The sequence below is a fragment of the Falco naumanni genome, chromosome 18, assembly GCF_017639655.2.
Source record: "Falco naumanni isolate bFalNau1 chromosome 18, bFalNau1.pat, whole genome shotgun sequence".
NCBI classification, from domain to species: Eukaryota; Metazoa; Chordata; class Aves; order Falconiformes; family Falconidae; genus Falco; species Falco naumanni.
Genome location: NC_054071.1, coordinates 1,700,702 through 1,713,320, shown reverse-complemented (window position 1 = coordinate 1,713,320; position 12,619 = coordinate 1,700,702). Strand labels below are relative to the sequence as shown.

Genomic DNA, 12,619 nt, shown 5'->3' with positions numbered 1-12,619 from the left:
CCACCCCATCCCCATCTCCCTCCCAAGGAAGATCTGAAGCCCCTTCCACCCCATCCCCATCTCCCTCCCAAGGAAGGTCTGAAGCCCCTTCCACCCCATCCCCATCTCCCTCCCAAGGAAGGTCTGAAGCCCCTTCCACCCCATCCCCATCTCCCTCCCAAGGAAGGTCTGAAGCCCCTTCCACCCCATCCCTATGGGAAGGGGGCTCTCACCTCCCTCCGCCTTCACCAGCCAGTTTGCCAAGGGGCTGCAAGGGAGGTGGCACCATGGCAGGAGGGGAAGCCTCCCCCTCTCCCAGACCCTCCCCCAGAGCCCTGGAGCCAAATCCCCAAATACAACCCCCCTCCCACAAACTGCAGCCCCTAGCCCATCCCACACAGGCAGGGAAGCCCCCAGCCTTCCCAGGGGAGCCCGCAGCAGCAGCTGCAAATGTGAGTGTGGAGGGTAGAGAGGGGCGAGCCTGGTCCGGGGAGGGGGTGGGTGGGGGCAGTTGGAGGTCCCTGGGCTGGTAGGAAGTTTCTGCTGCTAAAGATGCTGAGGGAGGAAGGAGAAAGAAAGAAAAAAAAAAAAAAAAAAAAGATAAATAGAGTTGGAAGGCACTAGGGAGGTGGAGGAAGGAAAAGGGGAGGAGGAAGAGGAGGAGGGAGGGAAAGGGGGAGTGGGAGGCTGGTGCGGAGGGATGTAGCCCATAGCCAGGCGAGCTGGAAGGTGGGAAGCCAGAGAAGCGGCTCCGAGGGAGGTTATAAAAGGCAGGAGCGGGTCGCTGAGCAAAAGGGAGGGCGAGAGGTGCCCACCTGCCACCACGCAGCTGCTGGCACCCGGACACGCTCCTTTGTGCGAAGCCCGGAGGATTTTCTCCCGACAGCAGGAGCCCAGCAGCAGTGGGGGCTGCTGCCAGCCATGCCCCAGGGAGCTGGGTGCAGTGGGAGTTAAGGATGGTGCCCAGCCTACGTCCTGTCCTCCTCCTCCTCCTCCTGCAGGTAAGATGTTTTTAAGTCCTCTTCTCTCAGCATGTCCCTTCTGCCTTCCTCCCCATCACCCCTCTGCATCCTGCACTGCTCCCCTTCTCCACAACGACTTTTCCATTTCTTTGAAGGAAGGGAAAAGTAAAAGGAGAAACCACTACACAAAGGGCCCTTGGGAGAATTCCTCCAGTCGAGCCATGGGGGTTTAGCAAGAGCTCATGGTGCCCAAAAACTAGAAGGGAGGGGACTGGAATCGGTGAAGGGATCATTAAAGGGAGGGAGACTTTGCAGGCAGGTCCTCACAAGTGCAGCCCAGCTCTCCCAGCAGTTCCCCACCTCGCACCTTCCAGTGAAACCAGCTGCCACCAGCTTCCCGTAGGCTGCTGGGAGGGGGCAGCCGTTCTGGGGGTGTGATGGATGGGGACAACACAAATGCAATGCTTAATTGTACCCACCTGCATGGATTTTCCAGAGAGACCTCTCCTTTGCCCCCCACCCACAAAGCACAAGACTTCCCTCTCTAAATTCCTCGCTGTGGAACTGTAGCCACCGCTAATTTTGCAGCTCTGCACAAAATGCAAATGCTTTGTCAGGAGCAATATTCCTCCTCCTGAGGGCTCATCAAGAAAGGAAATGTTCCCAGCCCAAAGCATATTTAAATCCCAAATGCTGGGGAAAAGAGGAGACAAAAAGGTTTCCACTGAAATCCTGAACATTTTTTGAACAAACCTATGCAGGCAGCTGAACACAATGATCAGGTTCTTGATTAAATCTCTGTGTCAAAGAGGGTTACAAGAAAAAATTTGCCTGGCTCTCTGCAAAATGCTGTCTCAGTGGCCCAGTTGTGACTGCAGAGTTAAAACAGCAGAAAAAGCAGCAGGTCAGCCCTCCCCGTTAGCACCCCTGCAGTTCGGTACCCACCGGCTGGTTTCTCACTGTGCACCACCGGCAGCGAGAGCAGTGAGGAGTACTTAGCTGCACCTTCGGGATGGGAAAGTACTCACCTAAGCAATGAGAAGAGCTGATACACCGGGTGACCTCCTTGCCAAGTTGGAGTTGCTTTTAGAAGCTCCCCTTCAGAGCAGCTGCCTTCTCCGCTGCCTGCACACCCCTCACCCTGCTGTATAGGAGCTCTTTTGCAGTTGTGTTCCCTGGTTCAGATTTTGTTTCATTCTGATGTAAGAAATGAAGGTGATGCAGGGCAGGACCTCTTCCCCCCAGCCCAGGTCCTCCTTGCCCAATATGTGGGGACACCATTGGCAAAGCTGCAGACCTGGTACAATAGGGGCAGGGTCTGAGATGGGGGGAGCCAAGCGAGCACAAGAGCTCCTGATAGCTGCTGTGTGAGCAAAAAGTGGCCAAAAAAAAAAAAGCCCAGAGGTGCTGAGACACACTTCCCATCCTCTGCTAAACCTCCACAGCTTCGGGGTTTCCCTAGCCATCCCTAGGTGTTCCCCAAGGCTGGTCCCCTTATGAAGATGGGGGGACCAAATCTACAAAAAACTTCTGGAGTTTGAGAGCAACACCCCCCCTGCCCTGGTGCTGGGACCAGGAGGGGTCACAAAACCCAGCCCAAGCAAAGAGAAGTCTCTCCCAGCCAGGTCCAAAAAGAAACACCCCACCTACAAAACACCCCCTTGCAGTCAGACTCTTTTTTTGTTATAAATACATGCATTCAAAATTCAGACCCTTTTCCAGCATGATCCCAACCTTTTCCAGGGGACAGCATGGGCTGAAGGACCATGAAACTCCAGCCTTAAGTGAGCGCATCCCTGCAGCCAGCAATACCCACAGCAGCGTCCAGCCTGCGAGTGCAGAGACCTGCAGCAGTACAGCTCCAACAGAGAGCTCAGCAGGGGTGACTCTCTCCTGCTTGGGCAAATTTTGCAGCCTGCAGATCCCTGGGCTGGCACAGCGGAGATGTTCCCCATGCATCTGGCCAGCAGCTCCAGTTTAGCATCAGTTTGTCCACCTTGCCTTGCTGGGTAGACATCCCTTGGGGGGTCAGACAAGACAGACTGGGAGACAGGCAGCCAAACTTGCTGCAGCATGCTCTCCAGCACGCTGCAAGACATTTCAAGAAACTAAACAAGTGGTTAAAAACAAACAGTTCAGCGGCAGCTTTGTCAGGAACTGATGACGCTTCTCAGGTTGATAAAACCATTTGCAAAGGCATTTCATGAAAAAACAGACATTGGTGCTGGGGGTGTGATAGTTTCCTTTCCCCCTTGCTCAGCCTCAGCAGCAATTAAGCCCCACAACCAGCCCCCTACCCCTTCCCTGCTCAAATCCTTGTGTCAGACGAAGAGGTGCGGTAGCAGGACACGCTGACCCTGGGGATCTCTTCCAGTCCTCGCTTTCCTTAAAAGCCAGAGTTGATTCAGTGTGTATGAAATCACCCCCGTGGTTTTGCAGCTCCAGTGGAGAAGTGAATGGAAATGGCACAGCCTGTTCCCAGAACAGCTGCTCTATCACCATAGGATGAATATATAGAAATACAATGAGGATAGCCTGCACAGCCAGCAAAACCCTGCCCTGAAATGTAGCTGTGCCTACCAGAAATCCTGCACAGGGCTGGCCCCGAAGTTTGTTGTGAGCGACGAGCTCAAGCTGAGGTCTGAGCCTGCAGCATTTGGGGAGGCTGCACCTGTGGTTTTGTCTTGGAGAACAGTATTTGGACTCAAAGGAAAGCACAAATCATTAGCATGGGGTTCCCTCAACAAACAGACCCAAGAGCCATTGTCCAACGCTTGACAGCTGTCACTCATGAGCGGGTGGCTCTTTCTGAAGATGGTATAACATACCCAGAGGCCCATCTGTTGTTTTTCCTTTCTTCCCTAACTATATTTTGAGCTAATAGAAGAGACCCTCCTTCTCTGCAGTGTCCTTCTTTATTCAGTCACCCACCCAGAAGCAATCGCCTCCTTTCAGGCAGCAGAGGGCAAAGGGTGTTGGTCTTTTGCAGATCACAGTCCCTCTTCCACCCTGACATCCCATAGTATTTGCCCTGACAAGGCAAAGGCAGATGCAGCTTTGGTGTGGCCAAGCTTTCCCCTGGTGTGAATGCAGATACACTGGAAGAAAATCATCGGTGAATTAAACGGTAGATGCTCAGCCCAGTGTCTGACCCTAAAAAGGTGACGGGTGAAGGAGGGGGCTTGGGGCAGCCGAGGCGTGGGTCCCGGGGGACAGCCGTGGAAAAGAAATCTCCACCCCCAAAAGGAAAATATCTGTGAACGCACACAGGTCCCACACGTGCAATCTGCAAGAGTTTAATACAAGCACCTTAGAAAAAGAGCCCTCCCCCGTGCTGGTGTCCAGCGCTCCAGCTCTTCTGCAGCAGTTTTTGCTCTGGCCGATCTGGGTGCCACAGGAGCCGCCTCGATTCACACCCTGTCCCCTGCCCCGGCTTGTTTGTGCCTTTAGCTTCCAAGATCCAAATGCCGTTATTCTTTTTTTCACCTGTTCTCCAAAATCCATGCCCCTTTTGATAGATAAATGAAGTCAGAATTCTTTATGGCAAGCGAGAGAGACCCGAGCTTAATCCAGGAAAACCTTTAATTGCCCATAAATCAGGTTTTACAGGGCATTCATTTAGCCCTGATTGATATTCTTTTGTTAGGATCTGCATCCAGCACACTCAGAGACTCCAAACAGAATAAATACTCATACCCAAGCCTCTATCTGCACACAATGGGGGCTGGCCCTCTGATATGGCTAAATACATAAATTCACAGATTTTAATGCCAGATGGAGACGTTCTCACTGCCTGTTTCCCCCCCCCCCCCCCAGTAACATCAGCCGCAGAAAATCCCCCCGTGGCTCTTGCTCTGAGCCTTGTTCTGCTGCCTGCGCTTTGCCTTGATGCCTTGATGCTAGCAGTGCTTCTGATGTGGCTTTGCATGAGAGCAAGTGGAGGAGCTACAGGGCGCTTGTTACCACAGCAGGGGTCTCAGAGGAACCATGAGCTCGGGGGTGGCAAAGCAGGTCAGTGCCAGGGCTAGGGCAGGGGGCTGCAGAGGGGAGGGTCCTTCATGGGCCAGGTGCTCCCTGGGGGTTTCATTCATGGCTCAGGCTGGGACAGGGCTTACCTAAGTGAGAGACTTCAAGGTGAACACGGTAAGAAGCTCATCACCTGCAGGAGACGGTGCCTGGATGTCCAAGGAGACAAGGGCCAAGGGATCCCCCAGAGCGCAGTGAAGGCAGGGGACAGGGAGGGCTGGGCAGCAGGGGCTGGGGGCACCGTGGCCACCTCCAGCCACATTTGAGGGGGCAGCTCTTTCGGCCAGGCTTTTCACGGCCACCTCCAGCCTACAGCTGCAGTGTCGGTGACACGTGCTGCTCCGTGCCCTCGCTTCCCGCACCGCTGATGTTGCTCTGCCATCTGAGGTTGGCATCCAGCTCTTTGAACATTCACTGTGTTTTACACCCAAAGTCTGGCACCTTTTCCTGCAGGCTCGGGGCCAAGAGCAGGCTAGATCCCAGCCTAATGCCCCGGGCAACCTCAGCAAAGGGCCAGAGCAGAGACCGTGCTCAGCCCATGTGTCCCACGAGGTCTTTCTTCTCCCACACCAAGTGTCGCAAGCCCAGCCAAGCCGGGGAGCAGAGCTGATGGGTAAGCAAGGTCCCTACAGCAAGGACAACTCCAGGGTGGTGGGTACTGACCCCCCTCCCGGGGAGGTCTCAGTGGCCATCACCACCCATCAGTCCTGCTGACCCCCTCCAGCTTTGTGCAAAGCCACTGGCTCACACTGCTTCACCCTGCTAATCGCTCTGCTCTCCAATTACAGCCCTGTCGGCAGTGGAAAACCCAAGCCCCATCTTAGATTGCTAATTAGGCTACGAGCCATCTATCTCACTGCTCAGCGCTGCCAGCCCTTCCTGCCACGCAGATCCGATCGTGTTTGAGGCAATAAGATATCAAGGGGGGTCAAGCCTGTCTCTGGGTAGTACAGTGTGGGGGGTTGATGTTTGACTCAGATGTGAATATATTAATTAATATCCATGGATTGCTTTGGAGAGGGAAAGCACTGCAGGGGGACATTAATTCCTAATTGTTACTAATTGAATTTTGCTGCTAGGTCAGTGGCAGGTCACAGAGACTGACACTGTGTGTGTGCGTATGACTTTGCTGCTCACTGCTATACCAGCAGCGACACCCCCAGCCCCCTCGTGCTGAAGAGCTGATGCTGTCCCAGCCTGTCCCGCATCTCCTGGCCCAGGGGACCTGCCACTCTGTGCCCCTCGGCATAGGGAATGGCTCTGAAAAACCCAGTGGCATTGCATCAGGACATGGTTAGTGGGTCCAGATAGGAGCGACCTGCCCCACATGGCACAGCACAACCTGGGTGACCCTAGGCAGTGGTACTCGGTGCCTCAGTTTCCCCTCTGGGACAGCATTGACAATGGGGGGTGGGGGGACCCCGTCTGTCTCTGGTGTTTGCTGTGCGTGGGATGCAGTAAACGCTGGAGCAGCGTCAGGTTTTGGTGTCTGAGCCACGCAGTGAGGACTGCGGGGGGGGCAGCTGATCCCGCTGCAGGAAACATGGGGGCAAAAGGAAGGAGCTTGCTGCTCCGTGGGGTCCCAGGTTAACCCAGCACCACCAGCATCTGCTGCCGTGCCTCCCCGTGGGTCAGACCGAGATGTTCGCAGCCCCTGGAAGGCAGCTGGGCTGATGCTGAGGCAACAGCAGTGAAGCCTTTGGTGGCTCCTGACCAAGGAGAAGCTGCTGCCACTGTGGGGACCCCTGGGGCCCGTGCAGCTCCCAGCAGAACCATCATCCCCGTGGGAGCAACTCCCTGGGCTGACCGGGATCTCTATGCAAAGCAGTGACTTCTAGAAAAGCAGATTGCTTTTCTTTCCCATGCAGCTGAACACTCAGCTGAAGCTCTCCAGGATTTTGGCAGTCTGAGAGAGGTCGTGGAGGTGTTCTTCACTGCAGAGCATGATTTGCCATAGCCCGTGTCAAAGCACGGCCAGGAGGGCAGAGGGACACGGTCCCTCTCTGGCCCGAACACGACCCACCGCCGTTTTGGGGCTGTGGAGGTGTGCTTGGCTCCAGCCCGGCCAGGCTGGGACCTGCTGGGTGCCATGTGGCATCTTACGGCAGCGATGCTCTGGCAGGAGAAGCTCTTCAAGGATGGAGCTTTGACCTATTCTCTCTGCAAAGCCTGGGGAGGGGTTAAACTAAGCCGCAAAGGGCAAAACAGACCAGAGCCCGACCATCAGGGTACCACATCAGGATGCTTTTGGCTTGTGCAAATCCACCTGCAGCTGCCACCTTCCTCAGCTTACTCCCCTTGAGCTGGGGCTGATGGCAGTGGGAAAAAACCTCTGTCAAGAGCATCGGCCACATTGCAGTGAGACAAGACTCAGAGCCTGGTAAAAAAAGCTGTTGGGGTGTGTTGTGGTTTGGGGAACCTTTTTTTTCCCCCTTTCTTTCTTCCTTCTGTAGCTGTTTCAGCTCATTTCAGCCTGCAAAGAGCCAGAGACTGCACTCCATCCATGCCCCCCTCTAGCTGCAGCTTGGTCCATGGTGCTGCTCAGTGCCAAGACCTCTCCCTGTGTCTGGAAGGAGAACTGGCACTCCCAGGCTACAGCAGGCTGCAATTAGGAGAAACACATCCAATTAACACTTGAGAGCCTGTTCAGGTAGGCAAACCGCCCCAGTCCCTTTTGGGAGGAACCCTTGTGTCCCAGCTACCTGTGCAAAGAGCCACCAGGTCTGGTGGGCACCGGCCGCAGGCATCAATGCAGAGGGGAGCTGACCCCACTCCCCCTCGCTTACCCCATGGCTGGAGTTTGGGTGGTCTCAGCTTTCAGCAAAGAGACCCTGGAGGGTCCCGGCTCCCACAGGAGCTCCCTGCAGCACCCGCACTTGGGGCAGAGTTCTGCTGCCGGATCCCCTGTGCCATCTGGAGCAGTCATAACAAGGAAGTTATTCTCAGCTCCATTTATGTGTCTGCCTGACATCTCTCTTGCTGTCAAAACCAGCTTCCCCAGGCAGTAAATAGTTGTTTGGAAAAGAGCAAGTGGGTGCTGAGCTTGTCTCCATGTCTGAATAAATCCTGCTAATGCTTTGGTAAGGCACAGGAGATCGCTGGGTGTGCCAGCAAGAGCAGGCGGTGTTTGTACGACTAAAGGGGAGGAGGAGGATGGTCTCCTCCCCACGCAGAGCAGCTCTGAAGGTAACTGGCACTGGGGACGGGGCACCAGGCAGTAGGGACCAGCCTGGAGGTTGTTGTTCATTGCATTGGCTCAGCACAGGATAGCGTCAGAGCCCACCGCCCTGGGGAGCTGGGACCCTCCGTGCACGCAGAGGAGGCTGCAGCCTTTGCTGACTCCAGGCTCAGGTCTGAGCATCCCGGGGATGTACGTGCCGGTCGTTCCAGGCACGGCTCCGCCATTCACTCAGCAGCGAGCCTTCCTCCAAGGGCTTTGGTCAGCCCTCGCAGGGCAGGCTTGGGCTGAGGGAAGTGGAGTTCTGCTTCATCCACTGCTGGCGTCCGTCCCCTGAGCAGAGGGGACCAGCCCGTGTCACCTGCCTCTGAGCCGGAGGAGGACCTGGGCAGGTGCTCTGGTAGAAATCTGTGTGTTTTGCAAAACAGAAGGTCGCCTCCTTCCCCACCTGCCTCGCTAGTGAGCCTTGGGTCTAACAGCACCATCCCTCTGCCGTCTTCCACTTGCAATTGCCTTCTTGGGTTTTAGTTTCCCCAAACTCCTGCGAAGGCACAATAATTCCATAGTAGCTTTTCCAAAACAGCTTCCCATACAGATGGAGTTGATGGTTTTCCCTTGCAGTGGAGCTGCAGAACCGCCCAGGAGCTGCTCTGGAGAAGGGGTGGGATAGATCCTGGTCAGTGCAATGGGAATGTCAGTGTTTGCAGACAAGCCTCCCTCCTGGAAAAAAGTCTTTAGCCAGACCTGGTTGTCTGGGGATCAGATCTCCTTAAGGACATGCATTAACATCTTCCCACTGACAGCTTACAAGGCTGTGATTTTAGTAAGGTATTGAAAATCCGAGCATGGTGTCAGGCTCCTCAAGTTTCCCTTGTGTGCTCTTGGGATGCAAAGAAGCTAAAACTAAAAGTGTTGATTGAACTGCTAAACAGCAGAAGCTCCTCGACCTGGCAGGGGCTGTGCAGGGCCACCTTGTGGGTTGCTGAGGGGGATATTTGGGGCAGGAGAGGATCGGTGGGTGGGAAACAGAGCAGAGAGCATCAGCCCTACAGCCGCAAGCTGGGTAAGCCCAGCTCCTCTGGGCTGGGAACCCATCCTGCAAACAGGTACCCATCCATCAGGCAGCTTTGGCATCCATCAAGATATGGACAAGTTCAGACCAGACCCACCACTGTCATGTCCAAGGGGGGATTGGGGGCTGGGGAAGCAGCACCTTGCACATGTAACCCTGCCTGTGGTCTGCTCTCTCCCTGCACAGGCGTTTCTCCTCTGGGATAGCCCAGTCGCAACCTCCATCCAAGAGCAGTACTGCGAGAGCCTGACGCCTGTCACCAACCACACCGGTGAGTGTCCTGTGTCCCCAGCCACCCCCAGGGGACCCCAGCAGCAGGGATGGCTGGAAGAGGGTTTTGTGGAGGGGGTCTCTTGGCTGATCCGCAGCTGCCCAGATCCTTTCTGGGGGGAGGTGGGGTGCGTGGAGGCTGCGCTGTAGCCCCGTGCGGGCTGCTGCAGCCTCTTTGCAGGGTGACAGTTGGGGCAGGTAAAAGGTGCAGAGCTCAGGAGAGCTAAAAATAGAGAAAATAAATGTCTGGTGGTCTGGGCTCGAGGGGGAGGTGGGCAAAGAGATATCTGCCTGGCTCTTACTCCTGCGCTGCCCATTCTGCGCCATGCCCAGGGACACCAGGACCTTTGTCCCCTGTGTGTCCCCCCCTCTGCAGTCCCCCTGCCCAGGGGTGACAACTGGAGGTTGTGACTTTCTGCAGAGCCCACGTCAGCAGTGCAGTCTGGCCAGCCTGTGCTCAGGGCTCGGCCACCCTCCGTCCCCCAATGCTCCTAGATGTGTGCCATTGAGAACCTCGGGCCACCAGCCACGAGGAGCTTCTGGGGACGTGGCCATGGCCAGGGCTGGCTCAGCCGAGCTGGGTGAGACCAGCAGGGCCATGGGCAGCTCAGTCCTACTCAACACCCATACTGGAGTTTGCGTCTAACTGGGTCAAGCCCAAGATGTGTTTGTACCAAACCTGGCTTTTAGCCTACATTCAAGACGTGACTTGGGTGTCACTGCAGCAGTGACAGGTCTGGTTCAGGGACAGGCGTTAGGGGAGGAGGGAAAGGAGAGGAGCTCACAGGAGCAAGGAGAGAAGTCCTCCCCAGCTCAAGGATGCTGCAGAGTTCATTTTCCCAGGACTGAATGAAGACCAGAGCAGGCACCAGGCGATTGCCCTGCTTGCTCCCGTCCCTGCTGCTCAGAGCAGCTGCCTCCATCAGGGTGATGGATGGCCGCGGAGGCTCGGCGCTGATGGATGGCTGCCTGCCACCCGGCTCCCATTAACAGCAGCATTAAAAACTCCTTCTTGAAAAATTACAGCTTGGCACCAGCTGATTCAGTGCCTGGCTGAGGCCAGGCCACCACAGCCCTGCAAGGAGCATCCCCAGGGCATCCCCAGCGGGAGAAATGGAAGCAGAAAGCTGAGGGAGAGCAAGGTTGCCTGTGAAAATGGAAATGCCTGCGTGTCTCTGACCTGGCCATGGCGCAGACAAAAAACCTGGTCATCACTCATGTGCTTTGCTCCCTGAAGGTTTCATCACTCCGCTCGGCCAGGTGGCTGTCCTTGGCCACGTTAGGCTGTGATAAATGGCATTTGTTTTCTTCTTACTCGCCTCCCCTGCCACAACGTGTCCAGCGCTGTGGGCTCTGACCCACAGAAGCACCAGCCAAGCACCACAGGATCTTCTTGTGATGCACGGACCTGGTGGCATGACCCGGGGCAGCAGGCAGGTCCCAGAGCCTGCTCGTGCCCAGCTCATGGTCTTTGCAACCCACTACTGGAACCTCCTGAGCCCAGGGGAGAGGGTAGAGAGTGGGCAGAATTTCTGCCATGGCTTTGCTGATGGGCATGCCCTGAAATTGCCGCTGCCCTCAAGCAGTGGGTGCTGCTTTCTGCTTCGCTCAGTAGGGATTTATTGGTGTGAATCCCAGCAGGATTTACTGCAGCTCAGTGCCCATCACCCTGGGACAAGGGAGCATGTCAGGCTTCAGATTTGCAAAATCCATGCATCCAACCTGCCATCCCTGAGTAATTCATTCATTTGGGATGGGGATGGTGCATGTGAGAGCCACTTCCAGCTTCACAAGGGGGCTTAGAACAAGAGGTAGACATGAAACTAATTGTCTTATGCCTGCTGCTTGGGAAGTGGAGCTCAGCACCAGCCTTCATCCTTGGAGTCCGTTTAAGCCCTGCCTGATTCAAGCAGCAATTCCTAGGGAGGGATATTTACAAACCTGAAAACTTTGTTTCAAGGCTATTTAACATGAAAGGTTGTTAGGATGACGCTAATGAGAATTGCAGCGAGGCCATGAGACTTAATTTGTTAGTGTCTGCACAACCCCTGGGAAATGGCACATGCTGGTAACACAAGCCCAGTGGTCCTCTGGCACGCGGCTCAGCAGGGCATCAGTCGGATGCATGGAGGCGCCCTGCCTTGTGTGCAGCACCTCTCCTCCGAAAAACAGCCCAGCATGAGCTCTTCTCCCCTCTCTGCTCACCAATCCCTTCATTATTTAATCTCAGACTTTTTAATGAGGATGCATGGCTGGACAGGGGTATTGCCAGGGTGCCAGCACTCCCTGAGGCACATGCACTGAGCTGGAAAGGTCTCTGCTCACAACAGTGTGGTGGAGACAGGTCGGGGGGGATGCTTACCAGGCTCATGGGGTGCAGGCGTGGCAAGCAAACCCTCATCCTGGGATGAGCCCCACAGAGCTACCTTGTCCTGCCCTCTTATGAGCACGGATTTACCCATCTTCCTCTAAGCACACTGTCCCCAATGCCGGGCAATGTCCCTTGGCATTCAGGCTCCTGCACAGGCGTGATGGTCCAACCTGAGATTTTAGGTATGTGTCAAAAATACCTCTCGATGAGCCCCCACTTCTGGCCAGTGCTAGAACACGTGGGCAACCATGCACAACTGGCCACTCCACCAGAAAGGCTGCTTTCCTCAGTAGTGGTGAATATTTCCTCCTCCAGGCAGAAATCATATCAGGCTGGACTTGAGGTCAACGTGGTGCATCAGGGAAGTCAGGTCAGTGGCACCCTCAAACATCTGGAAGCCAAGAAGTTCCCAGATGAGGCTTGCAAAAGAATGCAGCGAGGATGAGCATCCCTTGTGCGGGGTGCATAGGTGCTTGTCCCAAGGGCTCCCAGCCTACAGAATGCCTCAGACCGTGAATTTGTCTTCCTGATGATTTCAGCTCCCCGGGGTCTGTGCGCAGCTGCTTCTCGCCTTGCCCTGCCACGAAGCCGGTCAGGGAGCGACAAGGTCATTTCACCCATCAGGGCAAAGCATCCCCCTGCAGCTGCAGGACCGCTTCCCATCCCGGCACTTCCCTGGGGAAGGAAAGGGGAATCTGAGCAGATGGGAAAGCCTCTTCCTAATTAATAGATGAGGCTTTTCCAAAGCAGCCCAGCAGAAA

General features: G+C 55.4%; 1 protein-coding gene across 1 annotated transcript in view; it reads left to right on the top strand.

Moving 5' to 3' along the window:
- The first annotated feature begins 651 nt into the window (after window positions 1-651).
- CRHR1 (corticotropin releasing hormone receptor 1) overlaps window positions 652-12,619 on the top strand; it is a 29,634-nt gene continuing 17,666 nt past the window's right edge. The window contains exons 1-2 of the mRNA XM_040617691.1: window positions 652-980; window positions 9,404-9,488. Of these exons, the coding sequence (XP_040473625.1) occupies window positions 936-980; window positions 9,404-9,488 (130 nt within the window). The 5' untranslated portion in view covers window positions 652-935. The remainder of the gene's footprint in view (window positions 981-9,403; window positions 9,489-12,619) is intronic.